General features: G+C 35.0%; 1 protein-coding gene across 1 annotated transcript in view; it reads right to left on the bottom strand.

Moving 5' to 3' along the window:
• Nucleotides 1–5,385: 5,385 nt before the first annotated feature.
• LOC150106895 (WD repeat-containing protein 48) overlaps nucleotides 5,386–26,349 on the bottom strand; it is a 216,875-nt gene continuing 195,911 nt past the window's right edge. Inside the window, exon 19 of the mRNA XM_090392799.1 lies at nucleotides 5,386–5,881. Coding sequence (XP_090248925.1) covers nucleotides 5,789–5,881 — 93 coding nt within the window. The 3' untranslated portion in view covers nucleotides 5,386–5,788. The remainder of the gene's footprint in view (nucleotides 5,882–26,349) is intronic.

The raw sequence follows: 26,349 nt of genomic DNA, 5'->3' as shown, positions 1-26,349 counted from the left end.
ATTTGAGTTGTAAGTCAGCAGTTAGAATTGAAGTACAGGAAGATGGTTTAATGTTAAATCTGGTGTCAGACAAGTATGTACATTATCCCCTCTGTTATTCATTATCTATATGGATTACATTATGAAGGAAAGTGGTATTAAACCTGATATCTAAATTGGAGATGTTAATCTCAGCTTTATGCAGATGATGTTATACTTCTAAATCTGCTACAAGTCTGCAAGATTCCCCAACTAAATTGAATAACTGTTGTAATGGATACGGTATGAAGGTCAGCAATAACAAGACAATGAAAATAGGCAGAAACATTGAAAATATTAATTGCACTATGAAAGGGGAACCTATAGAACAAGTAAAACATTTCAGCTACTACTCAGGCATAATTTTTAGTGAAGATGGTAAATTAAAGATGGGAATAGACAACAGGATTAACAAAGCTGGTATGGTAGGAAGTCAACTGAATAAATTTATATGGAATAAGAGAGAAATTAGTCAAAACACTAAATTAGCTATACAAGACAGTATTCAAACCAGTTTTAACTTATGGGTCTGAGAGCTGGGTTAGAAGTAAAACACTTGACCAAAGACTGGAGACTCATATATGAGAGTCCTGAGGAAGATTAGGGGCGTGAACAGGTGGCATCAATGGCAATATTATATTAAAAATGAGTAAATTAGGAAAGAACTTGACATTGTTACCATCCAGGAATGTGTTTGCTCTGCTAACACATTCCTGGATGGTAACAATGGTGGTATAGTATCTGGATGGTACCATATCACTTCAACAGAATGGGAGAGGAAAGATTAGCAAAACAAGTGTTCTCTGCCAAGTTGACAGGAAAAAAGACCAAGATATAGGTGGATTGATGCAGTAAAAAGTGCCTTAGAAGACAGAAATATAAGATCTGATAATGTTGGAGTCTTGACAGGTAACAGATTTATTTGGAGGAAAATTGTAGATAGGAAGTTAGTAATGATGTCAAGTTTTCATGTAGTACTATCATATCCTGTACACCCCTTAAGAGTACATGGCAGGAATTTGTGATCATGACTCTTAAATGAAACAAGCAGTGACAGAACCATACTAGAACATATTCAAGAGGAATACATATCAATACTTCAAGTAGAAAAAAACCATTGAAACCTGAAATGTGGAAAGGCAGCTGGAGTAAAAGATATTCAACCAGAATTCTTAAATATGGAGATATAAATGCAAAACAAACAACTGTAACAAATCTAGCATGAAAATCAGCAATAAAGAGACCAAAACTATGAAAATAGGCAGGAACATTGAAAACTCAGCTGCCTTCTGAACGGAGAGCCTATAGCACACGTAAAATATTTCAGCTATTTAGGCACAGTTTTTAGTGAAGACTGTGCCCAAATAGCTGAAATCAGGCAGGTTAAATCTGAAAACAGACAACAGAATAAGCAATGCTGATATGGTAGGTAGCCAGCTGAATAAATTTATATGGAATAAAGAGAGAAACTAGTAGTATACAAGACTATTCAAACCAATTTTAAGTTATGGATCTGAGAGTCAAATTAGAAATAAAGCACTTGATCAGAGACCACAGACAATGTTTCTGAGAAAAATTAGGGAGGGGTGAACAGATGGCATCAATGGCAAAATCATATTAAAAATGAAAATATTAGAGAGGAATTTGACATTATTAGCATTCAAGAATGTGTCGGCAGAGCTAATTTAAAGTGGTATGGCCACATAAATAGAATGGGGGAAGGTGTTTGATGGCAAGAAAGAGACCTAGAGGAGGATAAAGATCTAGGTGGATTGATTCAGTCAGAAGTGCTTTAGAAACACAAAATGTTAAATATTACAATATTGAAATGCTGACAAGTAATAGACTAATCTGGAGAAAATTTCTGGATAGGAGGTATAATAATATAAACTTAATCATGTAGTGCTGTCATAATAGCCTGAACAATCTTAAGGGTACATATCAGGAAATTAATGAATTATCAAAACATTTTTTAGGATCTCTTGAGCAATGCGAAGTAATTTTATAGCACCAGCATTAATGCAAAATTAAGACATAAAATATTAGAAATACATTTTACTTTACAAGAGTAACTTAGCTATGCAGGTAATTAATTTCATATCACTACCTATACCTAAAGTTTTCTTAATGTTTAAACACTCCACTTAATTCACTCTCATCTATTATTTGAGTTTACGTAGAATAAACAAGCTTATGACATATCTTTAAAAGACTTACAGAATACTCCATTATCACACTATCAACTTAAGTACAAACACTTGATACCAAAACAAACATGAGGCTGAACAAAACTGGGGTGAGGAGTGGAGGGGGATAGAATGGAATGACACCATCTTGATCCTGTTTCAACCTGCATTATCATGCTCGTGAGTTGCTGATGCCCATGTTCAAACTTGCCTGTATTACCATAAGTTCTGAAGCATCTAACAATTCTTACAGGTTTGGACACAAGAATTTGTGTTTTATATAGTTCCTGATCATATCCTACTCTTTCCTCAATTAAATTACCATTTCTAATTTTATAACCTTCAACGACCATACTGTTTTATCGCTCATCACCAAATTCCTGAGGGGATGTTACAGGATATTATGATAGTACTATATGAAAAGCTTAAATCATTTACGAACTTCTTATCAACAGTTTTCCTCCAAATTAATCTTTTATCTGTTAGGACTCCAATATTGTCATATCTTATTTTTCAGGTCTTTTAAGACATTTTTTACTATATCAATCCATCTAGATCCTGGTTAGCCTTCCTTTTTTTATTATTATTATTATATATATATATATTTTTTTTTTGTCATCCTCACAAAAAAAAACCTGTTTTGCTAACTTTTATTCTCACATTCTTAGTGACAATACCTGAGGCTTATTCTGCTCATAATTGTGGTTTTCCAATGCTGACAATGGCAACTTGCTTTCTAATATTCTCATTTTTAATATGCATCTGCCACTGATGCCATCTCTTCACTCCTCTAATTTTTATTACTTGGATTATTAAAATACTATTCTCTTTCTCTCTGAAAAATGGAGTGGGGAAAAAAAAATTAAATTGCAGACAGTTCCTTTGATTAGCTTTGATACATAAAGCATCAAATCCAATCAGAGAAACTTCATTTTTTTAAACATTCATCCATTTTTTTACTCTATTTGCTATTGTCACATGGCACGCCATTCATTATCAAGAAAAAAAAAAATCATCTTGATAAGTGGATGTACTTAAATGCTAAAAGATGCATCAAAAATTGTGGTTTTCCTCATTTTAAGACTAATGCTGAAGGATGAAAATAATAGAGCAAAATTTGATAAATTTTGTTTTAAAGCCATCCTATCAAGAGTATCTCTCCAAAAAATTTCCAATTTTTATTTCATTCTCCACAATTTTTTTGGGCTTCAACCAAGGTAATTTTACAAAAATATATTCCCCTACATGTAAACATGTAGGCTGGATTAATTTTAAAACCTTAAAAATCGTGAAATTTGCTGTGGATCTACCATCAAAATTAATAGGATGTCAAGAAAAATCTAAAAATATATTTTCTTCCATTTAATAGGATAGGATGACAAAACTCAAAATTATCCAGCTTCAGTTTAATTTTGTCCCTTTTCTATATAATTATGATAGTGACTAATATAGATGGCTCTCTTTCCTTGCTTGTATTTGCAAAGATGCACAGTCCAAATACCTTTAGTCCATACATCATTGGATTTAATATTCTCTACACCTCATTATCAATGCTTTCATACCCAGAAAACATGGGAAAGTGAGAATCTTGTGTATGTTTCCCATATTGATAAACATGTCACTATTGTTGACTCATGATCCAAGTCGAACATGATCATTTTACAGTTAGGCTGCAAACAAAAAGGTGTGGAAATGTCAAGCATTTTCCAGAATCAATAGGAAAAATTCATTTGTTGGTGAGAGAATTTTTTTGACATTTTATCAGTGTGTGATTGAGAAAAATCAATTACAAAATGATTCAAGATCTTTTAATGGAATAGCATCTTAAGACAAATTGTTCATTTATTAATCTTATTAGGTAGCTGCACGAATACCACAGTTGTTCTGTATTCAGAGAATAAGTAGGATTTGTGGCATGACTGTTAATCAATGGCACACATTTAATGTTTATGGTGCAAATAAAATGCTTCATACATAGGTCTGCTTGATGACAAATATATAAAGTAGTATATGTACCAAAATAAAATAGTGTCCTTTTATAATGCAATGTTTATCTTACATTTGTTTTTAATTTTTTCTAGTTCTAGATATTCTAGTCTCAAAAAAAAAAAAAAAACTTTGTGGAGATTAAGCTGACCATCCAAAAATGCAACAGTTACTTAGCTTGGTGCACTTTCATTCAAGGTGTATACACAATCCATCACTCACTCCGTGATTACAGTCAAATTGTATTTCGAAGCATCTGACAAGCAACACTCATACCACAGTATTCTTGATACTTGCAGCGGCAGTTAAAATAGTAGAGCATGTATTACTTGACACGTTCTTCTCTGATTTGGCTTAGAAGTTTTCACATGAAGGTTTTCTTGTAAGATCCTACCAACTTCAGATATACCAATTGGCCTATAGCATTTGTTGAATCTGTTTAGGCATCATTTTTATGTAATACGACTATCTTGTTTTCTTTCTATTCTTCCTTTGGATCTTTCGACATGTGGTCTTTGCAGGACACGTGCAGAAATCCAGCTTCCATCACCTCCAGTGCATCCTATGCACCTTATCTGTTCTCACCGACAAGTTGAGTGAGAACAGATACTTTCTCAATTCTCTACTTGTTCATAGTACTATAGGGCAAACAACATCTTGTCTGTAGGATTACCATAAATATATATTTATTTATTTATCATAAAGAAACTATGTAATTGATTTAAAAATCCAACTCTTAACAATATCTCTTGATGGAATGAACATTAAATTCTGGGTGACTGCAACAGTTCTCTACATTACATTATGATATTAACAGTGGAACCATTTGCTGAAAGAATTCAGCCCAACAGAGCTCCAACAGGAGAGTAAAGAATAGAAGTATGAACAGGAAAGCTGAATGATATTAGCAATAAGGAAACTATGAATGCCTCTTAAATAATTCATTTTGACCTGTGATTGCCAAGGTTTGTTTTATAAATGAGGGTGCATGAATACATTGCAGTCAAATGATGCTAGATAAATACCTTGATAGTCACAGTATCTTGGCAATATCACCATCCAAAGGGAGGTTCTGGAACTTTGCATGAAAGTTTTTTTTATCAAGTAAAATTAATGATGCTTACCAAAATTATAGTCTCCAGACATCATGGCCAATTGTATCTGTTATGCATAAAAAATGTAACGGGAATTTTGCTAAGAACAAAATTTTATTTACATTTTGTACATAATTGTTTGAGCTAAAGAAATATGATAATGTAGTTTGAATGTTTTTTCTTTCTTTCTTTTTATTATTGTAACAAATGAATTTACTGTTTTGTAGAAGAGCGTAATAAACACTATGTACACATTGCTGGACTAACCAAGGTGATGTTACATGAAAGGGTGGCACATATCTGTTGAGACTATTACAATCAAAAAGAGTCCTAGGTATGTACAAGAGCATCCACCATGTATAATGGAGAACTGGGAAGATATTAAGACTCTTGTAGAGGAATGCCTGTGACCAGTACACTGTCAGCTGATTTACATGACCAAATTGTGATCCCAGTAGTTAAAGTGATCCAGTTTTTCAGATTTGTCCTAGTGGAACATGTTTGTCACTTGATTGGCCTATAATGTAATACTAAATCTCCTCCACTCTTCCAAATAAAATGTCGCACTGTCCTTAAGTCCATATTTGGATCTAGTACCTGCATTATTAAAAAAAATAAAGAATAAAAATTAAAATTGATTTCTTTTACAAAATATTGCTTTTCCTTAAAATATTCTAATAATTTAAATACTTTATATCAAAATTTTAGCATTATCCACCTAAGACATACCACTAAATACAGAGTGAATACTAAAATTTGTTTCTATAAAAACCAAACCTACACTATTCTAAAGAACAACTTAGATTTCCTTCATATATAATGAAAGTTTAATGTACTCTGCTTGTTTCTATACACATATCAAGACAATATTTGACTTCATGCCATACATTCTGGACTAATCAATCTAGGCAATGGCTACCTGTATATGATCATTTCTAACTTTCCAAGTTGTTTAGCACTAGTAGGTGATAAAACTCATCTTTCACAAATCTCCACAGAAAAAAAAGTTGGGAGAAGTTATTGAGTGGGAGTGCATAGCATTTTGGAAGTTGAATGTTATGTTCAATATTTCTGTTTTCTGTAAAATACCAGATGGCCCTCATTGATTATGTAAAAAGCTAAACCAGATTATTTTTTCGCAACTTAAAACATTCTGACATGCAAATTTTTCCAGAATGTCCTGTCTGACCACAACGAATGCTGCATGAACAGTGAATCTTCTGGACACCTGGCTTTGTAAGGAGTGGGCAAGGAGATTTCAGATTGTAATAATCTGGTAGTGAAAACCACTTTTATGCCATGACTTTGGAGAATCCAATCAATTTTGTTAACTTTCTTGAGGACACATGAAAATTCCTGGCAATCTGTGTTGCTGGAGGGAAAGAAAAAGAGTACAGGTGAAATAATGAAGTTCTTTCTCTTTTTGGTGTTGCTGGAGCTGCTATATGCTCCGTCCCTAAGAGTTGATTATTCCTACCTTCTGCAAGGGGTGGTGGTGAGAAGAAGCATGGAGGAATCTACCAATGTTGGTGAATTTTCTGTATATTGAATAAGAAAGTATTTTCAGAAATGTCCCACCATTTCCAAGTTCAAAGATAAATTTTATACTATGATCTTTAACATATTATGTTATGATAATTCTTAAATTCTTCCAATTCTCTGTTTGAATCTGGTGAGACAGGAAAATAACAATATTATAGCCAAATTGTATCTTTGGTTGGAAAGATCCAAGTTCAAATCCATCTTAGGATGCAAAGAACCTATATCAGAGCTTTGTAACTGAAAATGAGTTAGCCAGGCTCATATGGAGGTGGCAGGGTTTTCCCTCCCAGAAACTCAGGTTTTTTTTTTATTCTACACACAGCAAATCAGTCCCATGAACACACATAACTACAGATATAAAATACTGGAAAGGAAGGCAATGGGAGAAACCTTCTTCTACTATAATTATTCCCTGGTAAAGTAGCACTACTACCTCACCTTGAGGAGAGAAGAAGAAAGGCTATTCTAACAACACAAAGTGTAACAAATTATATTTTCCAAAAAAAAAAAAAAAAAAAAATCAATGTTTTTAATATTCTTCCTATTTTCCTACACAAAGAAAATGTTCTCAAAACAATGATACAGCACCACTAATCACTTTATAGAACTCCTATTGACTTTTTGGGGGCATATGATAAAAGAAAAAGGGTGGATGGGTCCTGGGTGAGTACAATTTTTTCAGTAAATAGGATTTTGCATAATTTGTCAACTCCTGCTTATGGGACATACTACAGTGGTATCTCACTAATTCAAACAAATAAAAACCGTGTTCGTTCGGTTTAGCAAATTTCACCCCAAGACACAATAACTAGTGTTTAAAACAAAAATAATCAGATTCTAATGGTACATCAATTTAATTCTGTAAATAAATGAAGTAACTGATAGAAAAAAGCTACTGTACTGTAATGTAAAACTTAAAAAAGAATACAGTACACAAGTTTATTTTAGTAAAAAATTTAGTTTGCGTGTACCTGTATTGTTGAGGATTCCGATTTAATAAAATTGCATTGTTCGGTATGTAATTTAATTTGCGTAAAAAATATCACTTGTACACAACACAAAAAAAGGTTCACAACATGACGTAAAAAAGTTTTTTTTTTTTTTATTTCTTTGTAAAAAAAGTCACTGATTTTCTTTTGCTTCTTGGAAACTAAACATTTTTCAAATGCTTCTTCTCGAAGCTGCATTAGCAGTAAAATTTTGTGGAATGGCATATCATTCTGCTTAGTGAATTCTATGCACATATTAAAACTGTCAACTGCCTCATCATGTTTTACTTTTTTTTTCCTTCGAGTTCTTTATCGTCATCATCATCTTCTTATTCATTCTGTAGCGTCATATTTATAATTTCAGCATCTGATTCGATTTCAAATTCACTTTCGGTTCTACCTGTAATCCATTCCGTAACATCTGTTTCTGAAATTTCAACATCTGGATTTATATTTTTAACCAAATCATGCACGTATTGAATTTCCTCTTTTTGTGTATCACCATAGTTATCTTGGTAAATTCTAGAAGGTCACAGTTTTTTTCCATGATGCTCGAATTGCTTCAGGTTCTATGGCTTCCCAAGCAAACGTGAACACAAATAAATCAAAATAGGCCTACACTATAACCGTACAAACGACAGTATGAAAAAAAATACTGTACTGAAATAATAAAATAAATAATAATAGTTAAAATAATAATTATTAAATAAAAATAATAGTACACAAAATAATACGTAATAAATAAAACTTTTTTTTTTCTTTCAAACTGCAGTTTGGATTACTGGAGGGTTCGGACTAGCGAGATACCACTGTATTTGTAATTCTTCATTGGTTGGTTCAAATAAATGAAGGCTATGCTACATGTGACTGAGTCTTATCATTTATAAAGCACAGTTTAAGCTTCCAATGTCTACAGACAAGCTTTAAAGAGATTTTATCAGAGTATAAGTAATCTCCATGAGTGCTGAAAAATTTAAGCATGCCTGTATGCAAGTTAACTAGATGAACATCAACAATAACATGAAGTATTCTATAATTTGAAGCATATCATTATTAAACAGTCATCTGTTCCTCATAGGCTATAATGAATTATTAGGGATACATATGGTCGAAAGTTCAAATTCATTCAGATGACAGATTCACTTCTGTGAAGCAAGCTTACTTTTTTCCAGTTTATTGTGTGGGAGATATCCAATACATGGTCTCCGTGTTTCAAGATTCCAGTATTAGCAGTCCTTTCTGTTTGGCCATAGTAAGATTGAAGTTGCAAGGCCCTTGGTAGATACCAAACAAATCTAGAGACTATTATAGCTAATCTTTAACAGCGCATGTGGGGGGGGGGATGTCAATTTTTTGAGTAGTTTAAAGATAGTAACCAGATTGTATTTTTTTCAAGATTTTGCCAAATTTTCAGAACCGCCACAGATATTATGATTATTATTAAGAGGAGTCAGTGACTCATCGAGGGAGGCCACATACTACATCACCAGCTATCATACTTGTTCTTAAATTCATTCACACTGCTTGCACATACATCCAATGGCAATCCATTTCAATCAATGCACCACTCTACCAGAGAAAAATCTAGACCCCCCCCCCCCTTCTTAGTGCATTCATTTTCAGCTTCCAAGGATGCCCTTGCATCCTTTCCCCACTCTCCATAAAATAAAAAATCCCATCAACTGAAATCATGTATGACCCTTTCAGAAGTTTCTAATCTCAATTATATCACCCCTCTTTCTCCTGTTTGCTAGGAGAAAGAGAGGTGATATAATGTCTGCAGCCTACAAATTCTCAATCTGTCTTCATAATCAGTATTCCACAATCCTGATATCATTTTTAACACTCTTCTTTGCACTCTCTCTCTCTCTCTCTACTGTATCAGAATTACAATGGAAACTAAGAGACCTGCACACAATAGTCCAAGTGAGGTCTTGATAAGACCTCACTTGGACTAGGGGAAATACGACATTGTTATCTTCATATTTCAAAGTTTGTTTCAGCACTGCAATTATCTTTCGAGTTGTATTTGCAATCTTTGCCACATGGTCCCTGAACTTCAATTTCCTATCTATTAACATGCCAAGATCCCTAGCCTGATCAGTTTCTTCTAGCATAATCCTACCAATATAATATGACATTGGATATCTTATCACACCAAAGTGCATGACTATATTTTCTGACACTGAAATAACATCCATTTTCTCATGCCACAATTCCAGCCTATTCAAATCATTTTGCAAATACTGCATATCAGCTGCATTCCTGATTACCCTTACCTATCTTTGCATCATCAGCAAATAGCTGCCTGTCAAATCCTTCCGAATGTCATTAATGTATAGATTGAATAACAGTGGACCAAGGACTGATCCTTGTGGTACACCACTGGTTATTTATTTATTTATTTTTTTTATTAATCTTTATACTGGTTATGGGCAGTACTAGCCTTACATCACGTCCAGACTTGATATATAGGCCTAAGCCTTTACAAGTGTTTTACCCTATGCCTGTTCTAGTTATCATTGTAGTCATTCGCTGGTGGCAACGCCATGCCACCAGTGTGCCCTGTAGGGCTTTCAAGGAAAGAACTTTTATATCCTTCTGCGTAAGCCCAAGCTGTTTTAAGTTCATATAACTATCTGCACTCCATACGCCATGTAAAGAGATGGTGGCGCTGGTAAACCTCAGGGTTGTCCCATATTCCTCCCGTATCTTATTAACTAGATCTTGGTTATTTTTATAATAATTTATTATTATGGCTATAGGCTAGTAGACATCACCATCTCTTTTAATCACTAAGTCTGGCTTATGCAAACCTGCAGAGGTTCTATAATGTGGTTCCACCACAGTCACCCAACTTTTGTTCTTAAAGCGGTTGTTCAGAATGGAGACCACGGTGTCATGCCTTTGCACTCGGACCCCATGGGTGCGGAAGCAACACTGGGCTATATGAGACAATGTCTTACTGTAGTGGCAGCCGGCCCTACAGTTTGAGTCGTCACTACTCCATCGAGCTGTGCGGGCTCAAGTGGACAGGGCATTGATCCTCGTCCTAATAAGGTCAATATACTCTAATCCAGGGAGGAGCCTGGTGCCATCCCTTACCCAATCATGCTGGGGAGGCACCAGATATGACTCTCTTAAAAAAGCAGCCTTACCTTCTTATCCACGCTAATATTTTATAATCCAAACCCATATTATTCTCCAATTTGTTGTTGGAAATTTTTTCCAGTTGGTTGTACTATAAATTAAAGATGTCAAGAAATCATATTCTTGGTTTAATCCTTTATCCAAGTGTAAGCAAAGTTTTCACTTGAACTATTTTCATTACATATAATTTCTGTACTAACCAAGATGCAATATGAAAGAGTAGCACTTGTGAAAATACCACATTACATGATTTCACATCAATTGCCTTGGTATCCCAAAATGTAAAGCACATTTTCCTTGGGATGTGCATAATGCCATATATTATGAGGGGTACTACCCAGATCAGATTCAACATTTATTGAGGTCTCATCAGTGGGAACCAGACCCAGAAGACATACTAAGGTGAATTAATGCAGAAGTCATATAGTTCCCATCACCTTAATAAAATACTCTGGATCAGAGAAAGTTTAGAATTTTTTTTTTTTTTTAATTGGTAACGAATAAAATTAAACTTGTCAAGAAATTATACTTTTGCTTGATACTTTGTATAAGCAAAATTTGCTAAAGTATCTTCAGCATTCTATATACAAATAGCCTACTCCTGAATTCTTTCTTTTAAGGTTACATGGTGGTCAGCATTCATAGTGAAGAATTTATGGAGACACAACACACGTGTTAAAATAATTACTTTATATAACATTAAGCAAGTAACAATCGACATTTCAACACTGTATTGAGGTCATCATCAAGAAAACATACACGAGGGTGGTCTGAAAAGTTCTAGACCTCTACCGTAAATGGCAACACTACTGGCAAGATTTTTTCCCCCCTAAGTTGGTACATCTGTCATAAGCATCCATGTGCAACTGCATGTCATTCTATCAAGTAGTTTGTTTTATACAGCTGTCTGAAGCAAAGTGTTGTCTGTATCCCTTGAAATGGATAAAATTGAGTATCGTGCGGTTATAAAATTCTTTGTAAAAGAAGGTTTAATGCCAAAAGAAATTCATTTCAATTTCATAGAAGTTTATGGGCATTCTTCTCCTTCATTTTCAACAATTAAGAAATGGGCTGCCAAGTTTAAACGTGGCTGTACCAGCCTTGAAGATGATCCATGTGAAGGACGTACAAAAAGTGTAACACCAGAAATCATTGATCAAGTGCACGATATGGTATTGGATGACTGGAGTGTCAAAGTGCGTGAAATTGCTGAGCCTATACGCATTTCAAAAGAATGTGTAGGATATATTTTGCAACGCTCGAGCATTTTTTTCCTAAACAAGGTCATCTCATCCATATTAAATATTTGCTGTGGCAAATAAATTCCCTTTGTAATAATTTTATCCAATTTCTCCACAAACTCCTTGGCACTTTCAGATTCACCATACATTTTCACATTATGCAGAGCAAAATGCTTCTTAAATCTCATGAACCAACCGGAAGAAGTGTTGAATTCATAGTCATAATCAGGTCCTACTTTCTCCTTGAACATGTAGAGACTTAGTGCCTCAGGGATTATGGTCCTAGGGGTATGTGCTTTTGGTTCAGACCCTCTCTCCATGATGCAAGTAGCTTTTCTATATCACTGATAGGACTTTGTTGTTGCTTCGTCACTATCGTCGATTTAATGGAAGCAGATCCTTTCACAGCCATTACAATTTTATCTTTATTTTTCAAAATGGTCATCACTGTAGAATGAGACCATCTGAAGTCATGCGATCACACTGACAGGCTTATCAGCTTCATGTTGCTTTATAACTTGCAACTTCATTTCAAGATCTATTGCTCGCCTCTTTTTCTGCAATTCTTGACTAGGTTTTTTGATTGGACATGTAGGGACCAAGTTGCACAAAATATCGTGAAATATTTAACGATAAATACACAAATAACCTATTTCTCAAACACAAAATCAACAGAGGAACTGTTGAATGAAGACACGTGCAGACTACCAAGGGAGGCTGCCGCTGAATGTGTTGTTCTAAATAGAAAATCCTTTTTAATTTACGCTCACTCGTGTCTTGTTCAAAAGTATAGTCGAAAATGTTATTTATTCCCTTATGGGATCACGGATGTATCTTCGAGGACGTAAGTCGAGGGATGAGTGTATTCTTTTAGAGAATATTTCTAATTTAATCCAAGCTGAAATTTCTGCCAATATTTCAGTTCACCATGAACTCATACTACTTCATTTGGCAAGAAAAATTCTACAAACAGAAGGTACAGTTTTGGTTCATTCCTTTCTTGGCTATTATGGAGATGAGAATAAGAGAAAGCATTGACTGTCAAACATAGATGCAAACAATGTATTCTTCATTTGGCTTCACAGTTGAGATACACTGAACACCTTTATAATAATTTGAGCATCCAACATCCTAGGATCCAGTTCACTTTAGAAAAAGAAAACAGTCTTCTTAGATACTGTGAATATATCAACCTGATGGATCTTTGGTTTAGTGTCTACAGATCCAACTACACACACAGAGAGATACATATAGCTACCGTCATCACATCACCCTTCCAACAGTTATGGTGTTATAAAATCTCTGGTTGTCAGCATTTCAGAGTCAAAACTAGAAAGTCTGTAAAGAATGCTGAGAATTGACCAGAACTTCTAACTGGTCAGAGTTAGGAGAATTAGTCGTACACTCAGTTATTAGGTATCCACCTGAATAATGGTTCAATGAGAATGGGCTGGCAATATGAGTGACCAAAACCACATTTTATATTAGTTTATATTATGTCCAAAAAATATTATTATCTGAGACCACCAGGGAGTCAAAGACTCATCGAGGGAGGCTGTAAATTATCCAACCCAACTATCATACCTTCCCATAAATTCATTTACACTAGATGCATTCATTACCCCTAAGGGCAAATTATTCCACTCACTCACTACTCTCTGAGAGAAAAACCTAGCTCTTACCCCTTTCTTGACTGAGAACAACCTTAACTTCCATGTTCTCTCCCTGCTTTCCATATAACAAAAAATTTCATCATTTGAAATGCTATAACACCCATTCAAAAGTTTATAGACCTCTATCATATCACCCCTCATTCTCCTGTTAACTAGAGTCTGTAATCCACATACTCACAATCTGTCCTCATAATCTAAATCCCATAAATCCGGATATAATCTTTGTAACTCTTCTTTGCATCCTTTCCACAGCTTCTTTATCCCCTTGGAACCCAGGAGACCAAATCTGCGCACTATAATCCAAGTGTGGTCTTATCAAAGCCTTATAAAGAGGCAAAATTCTTCCTTATCCTTACATGTCAAGGTTCGCTTCAGCATAGAAATTATCCTCCGAGTTGTATTTGAAACTTTTGCTATGTGACCTTTAAACTTTAAATTCTTATCCACCAAGATCCCTTGCCTCCTCAGTTTCTTGTAGCATAACCCTGCTAATATAATATGGCGCTGGATCTTTAATCACGCCAAAGTGCATAACTTTATACTTACTGACATTAAACTGACAGCCATTTTCATTTGCCCAGATTTCCGGTCTATTCAAATCTATTCAAATCATTTTGTAATTGCTGAATATCAGTAGCATCCCTGATTGCCCTGCCTATCTTCACATCATCAGCAAACAATTGCAAATCAGATGATAGACCCTGCTTGAAGTCATTAATGTATAGATTGAACAATAATGGCCTAAGGACTGAACCCTGAGGTACACCACTGGTTACCTTAAATCTGGAAGATTCACACCCACTGTATACCACTTTTTGATATCTGTCTGTTAACCATTCCCTGATCCAAGTCAATAGATTATGTTCCAATCCCATATTCTCCAGTTTACGCAACAGCCTATCGTGTGGTATCCTATCAAATGCCTTAGAAAAATTCAACATTATCATAGTGTATTCATTTCCTTTATCCACGGCAGTAACATTGTTATAAAATATAAGCAAATTGCTAAAACATGACCTTCCTGCGGAGTATAGAATGATTGTCTAGCCATTTCTGTATGCGAGTTCTTACTAACTTCTCTAAATTCTTCACTACCACACCAGCAATACTAATAGGTCAGTAGTTAGACACATCAGTTTTTGTACCACCCTTGTGTAATGGAACTATATTACCTTCCTTCCATTCCTGTGGTGTCATTCCTGAGCTGAGACTCAAGTTATACAAATGCGTGAAAGGCCTAGCCAATTCCGCTGAACATTCCTTTAACAAACGGGCAGATATTCCATCTGTCCCTATTGACAAATTCTTATCCAAGTTATGCAAAAGCTCTTCAACCTCATTTTCATGAACCTCTAACTCTTCATCCAACATACTAGTAGCACTGTGCACTATACTACATACACCTGGTTGATATCTTAGCAAAGTGAGCACTCATTAACTGAACAATCTCCTTAGCTTCCAACACTTATGTGCCATCTGCATTAAATAAAGTTATTCTTCCACATTCATTCTTTCTTTTGCTTGCAGCATAATGATAAAATTCTTTTGGATTGCCTTTAGCTTGCATGGCCAATTTCTTTTCATACTCCGTTTTAGCTTTTCTCACAATACTCGTTACTTTTCTGACCTGAGCTTTATATATTTCATAACTCCTCTCACTCTTATTCTCATGATACTCTTTCCACGTCGTCATCTTTTTGTGGATCTCTAGCTTAATAAGGCTGCACATCCATTTCACACCCAACCTATTTACTCTTCGAACACTAGGGATATATTCAGATACCACTTAGATACTCATTCTTGAGTAGACAAGACAATTGCTGTTTTCATCAGAGAACCAGGGCCAACGATGAAAAATCAGCTACTAGAAAGAAAACTCGAACTCAACATCAGCAGAACTAAAGACAGGCAATGTCAATATAAAAAAAACATTCAAGAAGCACCATGTCAACTTACCATTTTCACTGCTGAATAAATATAGAATCAAGTCAAACTCTCTTTGTTGAATTATTTTCAAAATTTCTTTTAAAATTTAGATTAAAAAATACACAAAATCAACAGAGGAACTGTTGAATGAAGACACGTGCAGACTACCGAGGGAGGTTGCCGCTGAATGCATTGTTGCTAAATATTTGTTTTCAAATCAAGGTCAACCAAAATTGTGACACAAATTGTGTTTTATTGAAAATCTTGCTCAGTATTTTTATACTATACTGAACATTCTACATCACCTCCATCATTGTCTGAAAATTTAGCCATTATATGATATTTTTCGAAATAGGTGTATGCGTGCATGCACACACAGGGCAATGTAACATTTGCCCTACATATATTTGTTCTCTCTTCTTTTCTTCTTTGCAAGTGAAGTGTTTGAATACACATGGCAATACCTAGTGGATTTTTTTTTTTTAATGTGAAAAGAAACAGGAAATGTCTTCCCTTCAATCTGAGGGAGTTGGTTACCAGATGCATATCCTATTTTATGCTCTCAGTGTATACAAGTTCAGACAATTTTCTCTCATTTCTCTATTAGTCGAAAATGTGCAAGTATTATATTCATCCCTATTTTGTACACTGCTGAGAAATTAGAACTGTTATATGCAGGAGGTGAAAGTGGTACAGAAAGAGAACTTTCTGTACCACTTCAAGGACTTCCCAAACATTCACAGAATTACTCACCATGTCTGATCTGTCAACTGCTCCCACATTCTAAAACACCATGGGCTTATTGACTGGATGGTTGGATGGCCTCACTTTTCTGATGATTTGATGGAATTTTCGTCAGTTCCTGCTCTTTTTACTATCTTTGGGAAGATGGGGACCAGGCGATACATTGGCAAAAGGTTTCTTCTGTTATGTGCAACAGTACAAACATTCTCTTCTAGAGAGTAGGTGCAGACAGAGAAGTACTTGAGTTGAACTGAATTATATTCATGATAGATATCACTATATGCTGCAAAATTCAATGTATTTAAAAGTCACTTGGTGGAGATTTTTTTTTTTTTTTTTTTTTTTAAATGTAAAACAGCCCTTGATAATGCTTGAGCTTAGCAGTGAAAAAGTTAATGAGTGTTGCTGAGGGGGAAAAGACTACAATAAATGAGATACTGCTAAATAATAACCATAAATGTTATATACATGCAATGGTGATTAGGGAAAGGAAAGATGGCTATAGCATTCAACACTAAAGATGAAGATCAATTTCTTGAATGGTATTCAATTTTAAGTAGAATGATGTGAGTAAATTTTAATATGAGATATTGGACAAGGAGACTTATTTGTTCCTATGGTTCTACTAAGGGATAATGGATTTTTGAGGCATTTGAGAAGGCAGCTGACATAAATACAAGGGAAAAGCTTCTTGATATTTAAGCAGCACAGTAGAAAATGAATACCAGATATCCAGAAATGTTTTGGGCAAATTTGAAGAAAGTACAAAGCTAATAATGATGTAAGTACCAAGTTGGAGAACAGACACATGCATAAATTCCACTTTTCTCACACACACACAGTTCAAGATATGGAGGATATGAAATCAAAGTGATCAATATTTAGTTTTGAGCAGGATAAAAATGAATATCATAATGGGGGAAGTACAGTAGAGTCAAATGCACAAATATTGCTGGAGAGAAAGTGAAGGAGTTTGCAAATAATAACTAAACCATCATCATCAAATTCCTGATATAACCCTCAAGGGGTGTACAAGATATGATACTACTACATGAAAAATTACATCATTACTAACTTCCTATCTACAATTTTCCTCCAAATCAGTCTGTTTCCCCGTCAATACTCCAACATTATTAGATCTTATATTTCTATCTTCTAAGGCACTTTTTACTGCCAACCTGTCAGAGAACACTTGTTTTGCTAATGTGCCAATTTTGTTTAAGTGACCATACCACCTACGATTAGTTCTGCTAATACATTCCTGGATGCTGACAATGTCAAGTTCTTTACTAATATACTCGTTTTTAATATGATATTGCCATTGATGCCATCTCTTCATACCCAAATCTTTTTTTGAGGACTCTTATATATTGGTCAAGTGTTTTACTTCTGACCCAGCTCTCAGATACATAAGTTAAAACTGGCTTGAATACTGTCTTGTATACAGCTAACTTCTCTCTTATTCCATATAAATTTATTCAGTTGACTTCCTATCATACCAGCTTTGTTAATCCTGTTGTCTATTTCCATATTTAATTTACCATCTTGACTAAAAATTGTGCCTAAGTAGTAGCTGAAATGTTTTACTTGTTCTATAGGTTCTCCATTCATAATGCAGTTGATATTTTCAATGCTTCTTGCCTATTTTCATTGTCTGTCTTTTTAATGCTGACCTTCATACCATACCTATTACAACAGTTATTCAATTTAGTCAGGGAATCTTGCAGACTTGTAGCAGATTTAGAAGTATAACATCATCTGCATAAAGCTGAGATTAACATCTCCAATTTGGATATCAGGTTTAATATCACTTTCCTTCATAATGTGATCCATATAGATAATGAATAACAAAGGGGATAATGTACATACTTGTCTGACACTAGATTTAACATTAAACCATCTTCCTGTACTTCAATTCTAACTGCTGACTTTCAACTCAAATAAAGACTAAAGTATTGCTTGATATAATGCCCCACTGACAACAACCAGTGTTTTGAATAGCTTCTCTCTTGGCTTCTTGTCATATGCTTTTTCCAGATCTACAAAACTTAAATACAGATCTTTGTTATATTCCCCATGATTTCTCAACTATTTGTCTAGAAGTGAAAATCTGATCCTGACATCCTCTATATGGCCTGAATCCAGCTTGTTCTTCACCAAGTTTCTCTTCCACAATCCTTCTCAACTGTTTCTCAAGTATACTGGCATAAATCTTACCAGGAACACTCAGTAGAGAAATACCTCTTTGTAATTCTCACATTGTTTTATTTCCCTTTTTATATATGGGTACTATGAGAGCTCTACTCCAATCATCTGGATTTCATCCCTTTTTCCAGGCCCTCTGAACTATGAAGTGCAGCCACTGTAAGACTTTTAAACCTCCATACTTAAGCATTTCTGGTCAAATATCATCTACTCCTGCTGCCTTTCCACATTTCAAACTTTTGATGGCTTTTTCTACTTCTAGTATGGATATGTATTCCTGACTGCATGCCTGGTCAGTGTTTTTTTATCACTGTGCTGTCATCATTGCTTGTATCATTTAGCAAATTTTCAAAGTAATTACTCCATACTTCAAGGATATCTTTTTCTCCAGTTTTCATGTCATATTTATCATCTATAATTCCTTTTACAGCACTCTTTCCTCCATTTCTGAGCTTCTTCAAGCTCAGAAGGTGGCAAGAAATTCTTGCCACCTTCTTTATATTTATTTTCTATGTTCTTACCAAAATCCTCCCATGACTTTTTTTGGCTAGTTGTACACGGTGTTTAGCTTTCTTACATTTGTCTCTGTATTCTCTAAGAGCACAAGCTGACTTTTTTGCCAGGAACTTTTGATATGCTTTCTTCTTTTCCTTCACTGCCTCTTTAATTTCCTGTGTCCACCATGGAGTTCTGATTTTTCTATCCTTACAATCTTACTACATGCCTCTCTGGCTGAATTAATCAGTGTTTTTTTCAGAGCTTGCCACTGAATCTCCAAGGTTTGGTTCCTGTTCTGAAACTCTTTCATTTTTTCTTAAATAATGTTTATATATTTTAGTCTACAGTTCACTTCTGAGAGCTGCTCAACTTTTATTTGCTTTAAAACTTTCTTACATGTTCTTCTTTCAATATGAAATTCAATTTCATATTGAAAATACTCAAGACTAAATGGTGATCACTTCCAATTTGAAATCCTATGTACACTCTGATTTCCTGCACTAGGGAGAAAAGATCACTATCAATAATAACGTAGTCAATGAGACTTTTCTTATTCCTTCCCTCTTCTCTCCATGTGAATTTGTGTACATTTTTATGTTGGAACATTGTGTTTGTAATAACCAGTCCATGTCCTGAGCAGAAATCCAACAGGTATTGCCATTATTATTAGCTTTTCTCCAAATTTTCCCAATATATTTTTGTACCTGACAATCATTTCCTACTCTGCTATTTAGATCTCCAACAAGGACCAACTTTTCCTTTTTCATTGTGTCAATTGCTTTCTCTAAAAGCCTCAAAAAATTCCTCCACTTCTGCCTTAGTAGAATCTTCTGTGGGACCATAGACACAAATAAGTCTCATTGTCCAGTTCCCAATTCTCATATTTACCCACATCACTCTACTTGAGACTGCCTGCCATTCGAGAAGATTAGCCGCCTTATTTAGTGCTGAATACTATGGCTATTCCTTTTCCTTGATTGTCATTGCCTGAATATAACATTTGGTATTTATTGCTCAGAAAGATCTCACCAGTTTTTGCCTTTTTTGTTTTTGTCACCCCTATTATGTCGATCTGATACTTATACAATTCCTCAGCTAGCTCCATTTCTTTACCATTCAGGCTTCTTATATTGATAGTACCGATCTTGAACTTTGATGTTCAGTTGGGGTGGGTTTTAAAATTTGTTCCAGTAGCTGGCTTTTTGCTGCTTGCTCTGGTTCCCTGGCAAAACAATGGGAGCCTTGTTTAACCTGGTGACGCCCCCTGCTGGCATGAAATTCTGTCATGTTGTAGCATCATTTTTTATTTTGGTTTAAGCCAATAAGAATACAATTCGGCTAGCTAAATCCCAAATTGCCAGCCCATCCTCGTTCGTTCGGTATCCAGGTAGATACCTAACAGGATGCACTACGAGAAGGTGAGGATTGGACGTCAGAAGCCCTGATTGGTTTTCTGCATTCCTTTAAAGGCTATGCGTAGGTCTCCTCTCAGTTATATAGCTTTGACCCTTAAGCACCCCAATACTAAACCTCAGTGGCAAAATCTCAAGAAAAGTCACTGATTCAAACTTTGAGGCATGTGATGAAGTTGCAAGGATAGAAAACTCTGAACTTTGTGGCAGAGTAAAGAAGAGGCAGTCCTAGAAAAGAAGAAATCACATAGAAAGTGATGGCAAGTAAATCTGCAAGTACTTTTAGAGAATAGAAATAATGTAGAAATGGAGCTAAACAGAAGTTATGGAAAGTTGACTTTGGGAAGAATATCACAAAGATGGCAGATGTTCTGAGAGCTATTAAAAAAAAAAAAGTAAGAAATGGAGAAAACAGTAAACAGTATTATGAAAGGAATGGGATGATAAAGACAACAAAACAACTGAAGGATAGATAATCTGAATATCTGAAGGAATTACTTAAAACCCTGAAACGAAGGAAGGCAGCTCTGGTAGATATTATTTAACCAGGCTACATAATTCAGAATGATGTGGCAAAGATCAAATTCCAGATGATTGGAGCAGAACTCTGATAGTACACGTCTATAATAATAACTGAATATGAGAATTACAGAGGAATTTCCCTGCTAAAAAAAAAATTGTGAAAGAGAAATTTTAACAAGCTGAGTTCATTATAGATGGACCACATTATGAAGGAAAATGTCATTGAAGGAAATTTAGTTTAAGTCTTCAAGATGCTCTTGGACCAAATCTAATTCCTCTTGTTACAGCAATTATTCAATTTAGTTAAAAGTCTCTCTTTTTAACTAAATTAAATAACTGCCATAACAAGTTTGATATGAATTCTTTTAAGGAAACATATGTACTAGCCATATAGATACTTATGTACTATATGTACTAGCCATATAGATAGATACTACATTCAAAACAAGGATAAGTCAAATCATGCTCTTAATAGCTCGTGTTGCACTTTCAGCTGAGTTGATAGGATTACACTATGAGTTCAAAAGAATAACTGAAGATTACATGCAAATATTATAAAAATCAAATAAATAAAAAATTATGAACAATTAATAGTAATCACTCCCCAAAATTTGGAGGTTGGCATGTGTTCAGAATGGTTAAGGTTTAGATGATTTCATAGCTTTTTATATGTTTCAAAGAAAAGCTGATCAAACTTGAATTTGCTAGAATGAACTCTTGCTTACTGAACTCCATGCCTAGTGTCAATGGCATCAGAAGCAAGGTCAGACGTGTAGGATTCCAAAAATGTAATACAGTATTGATGTTCTTCAATTCTAATCAAAGCTGCATGGCCAGTTTATCAAAATAGCAAAAGTGACATGAGAAGGGTATCTGATAGATGCCTGATAAGGAGAGAGGTGGCAATAGTTTTCTGAGAGCTAATCTGAAGGTGTGTAGAATTGTTCAGAGGTTCCTTTTAAGTTAAAGTAGGGTACTGAAATTCTTTTCATATCGAATTGTAGTCTGGTCAATTGATAATTATCAATAATTTTTGAATGGTGGTTTTGTGGCATCCATTGGACATCAGAATGTGCCTTAAATTTTATTAAATTCATCTAACAAAAGAGAAAAGAACAGTTCATGAGTTCTATGTACAAGATTCAGTATTTTTCTACATATGTAAGCTGTATCTATAAATAAGTTTGATATGAAATCCAGCAATAAAAAGACAAAAATTATGAAATTAGGCAGGAAGATGGAGCACATCAATTACATTTCTAATGAAGAACCTATAAAATATTAAAATGTAAATACAGAAATATAGAATAAGCAAAGCTGATTTGGTGGGGGCTAGTTGAATAAATCTATATGGAACATGAAAGACATTACCCAGAACACCACTAGAATAAAGTCTTCAAATTAATTTAAACTTACACTCAAGAGATAGGTTTAGAAATAAAACAGTTGATCAAAGAATAGACAACGCATTAAAGAGCATATAAAACAGATGGTCCGCACGATTAGCCTAGTGGCTTTGTGCTTCGCAACCATATACCTGGAGAAGGAGTGTCCTAGATTCGATTACCGTCAACGACGTGAGGAGCTTGAGGAGCTTAAGGATCTTCCTCAGCCATAGCCAAGTTAGCCGGTCTTGGGCATGGACAGCAGGGTTTTTTCCGCCAGTTTATCTGGGGTTTTTCATCCCGCAAGCAGGCAAACCGGTCCCGTGAACACACGGGCTACAGTCATAAATACTTATGGCAAGGAAGACAACGGGAAACCACCTTGCGTCACTATCTCCCTAGTAATCAGCTGCAACCCTCTCAAGAGAGGAAGCCACAGGATCAGATCAGATAAAACAGATGGTAGAATCAACAGTAGAATTACTAACATGAAGATATTAGAAAATTTATTGACAATATTAACATTTAAGAATGTGCAAGTAGAGCTAATTTAAGGTGAGTTAAATAGAAATGGGTGGAGAAAGTTAGCAAAATGTATTTGATACTGTGATGGCAAGAAAAAAGATCCCAGTGGATTAATGAAGTATACATAGTGCCTTGGAAAATAACAGATTAATTTGGAAGAAATTGATGATAGGATGCTAGTAATAATGTACAGTGGTATCTCGCTAATCCGAACCCTCCAGTAATCCGAACTGCGGTTTGAAAAAAAAGTTTTATTTATTGTGTATTATTTTGTGTGCTATTATTTTTATTTAATAATTAATATTTTAACTATTATTATTTACTTTATTATTATTACAGTACAGTATTTTTTTTCATACTGTCGATTGTACCGTTATACTGGAGGCCTATTTTGATTTATTGTGTGTTCACGTTTACTTTTTTATACTGTACAGTATGTACTGTATTGTTGGCATGAATCGCAAATACAGTATACACCAAAAGAGGAAATTCAAAATGTGCATAATTTGGTTAAAAATATAAATTCAGATGTTGAAATTTCACAAACAGATGTTATGGAATGGGTTACAGGTAGAACCGAAAGCGAATTCAAAATCAAATCGATGCTGAAATTATAAATATGATACTACAGAATGAATTAGAAGACGACGATGAAGAACTCGAAGAAAAAGAAGTAAAACAAGAAGAGGTAGTTGACAGTTTTAATATGTGTATAGAATGTGCTAAGCAGAATGATACACCATTCCACAAAATTTTATTTCTAATGCAGCTCCGAGAAGAAGCATTCGAAAAACGTTTAGCTTCCAAGAAGCAAAAGAAAATCGGTGATTTTTTTTACAAAGAAATAAACTTTTTTTTGTGTTATTTTGTAAAACTTTTTTTTGTATGTTGTGTACAAGAAAGTGATATTTTTTACGCAAATTAAGTTACGTACTAAACTATGCAATTTTATTAAATCAGAATCCTCAACAATAAGGTACATACAAATTAAATTTTTTTACTAAAATAAACTTGTGTACTGTATTATTTTTTTTTTGTTTTACATTACAGTACAGTAGCTTTTTTTTTTTCTATCAGTTACTTCATTTATTTACAAAATTAAATTCATGTACCATTAGAATCTGATTATTTTTGTCTTTAGAATCTAGTTATTGTTGCCTCTTGGAGGAAAATTCGCTAATCCGAACTTTTCGATAATCCGAATGTGCACAGTTTTTATTTGTTCGGATTAGCGAGATACCACTATCTTATACGTGTACTATTGTAGTATTTTGCATCAGGAACTGATGATGAGCTGTCAATTATTGCTGCATGAATTTTAATGGCTAGCAAAAGAATGATGTTGCTGTTCAAAACCCATGTACCTCAGCTTCAAAAAAAAACTGTCACTAGTATATACACTGTTTGGAAACAAGTCAATGGAGCTCTCCATAGGCAGAGTTCATTGTGGCATATAACAAGTCACGTGTTTGTAGCCAGCATAAATCGGAGGAATATGATGCTCCCAAGTCTGTGCAACGATGTCTGGTTGAAATGGCTGGAAGAAGAGAAATAACAGAGTTTGAAAGAGGTGTTGTGATAGGATGCCAGGTTGCAGGCCTATCTGCTCAGCAAATTATTGATAAATTGGGCCCTCCGAGGTCAACACTTGGCCATACTGTGCTGAGATGAAGTGGAGGGAGTCAACTGCAAGTGCTATCCACATTTACCAAACATGACCATAGGGTGCTACGAAGAATAATATGTAAAAACTTCCATTCGTCGGCCGCTGCTGAATGCAGAGTTCCAAGCATCGACTGGAACATGAATCTGCATAAAAACATTCAGAACTGAGGCTCACATGGGTTTCCATAGGACTGCCATATACAAGCCCCACATTACCCAAACCAACATGCAGCATCATTTTCAGTGGTGCAAAGAACATATATGGAGTGACGAATCATGCTACGCCTTGTACTGAGCAGATGGACGGGTGTGGCAGATGTCCGGTGAACTTCTGTTACCAGTGCACGTAACCCCAACTACAAAATTCAGAGGTAGCAGTGTGATAATATTGTCCTATTTTTCTTGATTAGTCACAGATTTCTGCTTATGGTGCCATGAACACTGATCTCCGAGAGGTATCTGAACATTCTGGACAATGCAACGCTTTCTACTTAATGGTCAATTCCATAAAAAACTCCACTATCTCTTTCAGCAAGACAATGTACTGTGTCATGTGGATGCTGCTGCTATAACTGAATGGTTTGTGGACATCAACATCACCATACTTGACTGGCCTTCACAGAGTCCAGTTCTCAACCCTATTGAACATCTGTAGGATGAACTAGAGTGTCAGGTGAGGTCAAGCGACGTCTGTCCCACAACAATCGAGGACCTCGTTATATTCAGATAGGAGGAATGGTCCAAAAATTCCCACTGATCGCTATCGTACACTCGTGGGAAATATGACCCATAGGATTGCTGTGGTCATCGCAGTGAAAGGAGGTCCTAAATCTTATTAAGGTGGGTGCCATGGCTGTTTGTTCCTCGCACTATGGTCGACTTCTTTCCAAGCAATGTATGTGTCACTGTTAACATCTTGTACTTAGTTTGTAATTATTAACATATATAATATATGTATGCATGTTTGCAGGACAATTGGTAATTTCATGTGTATTTATTATTATTTTTTATATAAGAACTGAGGTTCTCATAATACCTTGTGTGTGGTGAGGGAGAGAATGGTTCCCCTCCCCTTTCTTGCAAGGGTTTTGGTTACTTGATTAGACTTTCAGCCCTAAGCTTTTAATACTGATAGCTAACACATGCTTAAAAAAACTACGAAGAAAAAACCCTTCAGGACAATTAGGTAAGGAAAGTAAACAGAATGCCTTATGGCTTTTAAATGGTAGTGCACTGCAAATCTCTTATTAGTGCAACATTTCTATAGTAATATATTTTTACTAATTTAATCTCCCTATTTAGGATATAACAGTGTAATGAATTAATATTCAAGTGAAAGTAAGTATTTCAGGAATATAATCTGTTTATATAATCAATGCTTAGGTGGATGCGCAGTGTGACCAGAAAGGATCATCTGAGAAATGACTGTGTAAGGGGAACGGTTAAAGTTACGAACTTAGGAGCAAAGATACAGGAGGCAAGGTTGAGATGGTTTGGTCATGTGATGAGGAGGGAGGATGATGGGAAGAAAGGTCATGCAGATGGATGTACAGGGGGAGAAGGAGGAAGCACAGGCGGCCAAAGAAGA

The sequence above is a fragment of the Typopeltis vanoorti genome, chromosome 5, assembly GCF_054136105.1.
Source record: "Typopeltis vanoorti isolate ZY-2024b chromosome 5, IOZ_Tvanoo_1.0, whole genome shotgun sequence".
Classification (NCBI taxonomy): Eukaryota; Metazoa; Arthropoda; class Arachnida; order Uropygi; family Thelyphonidae; genus Typopeltis; species Typopeltis vanoorti.
Note: the sequence above shows the minus strand (reverse complement) of the source record. Positions and strands in the feature narration are given on the sequence as shown.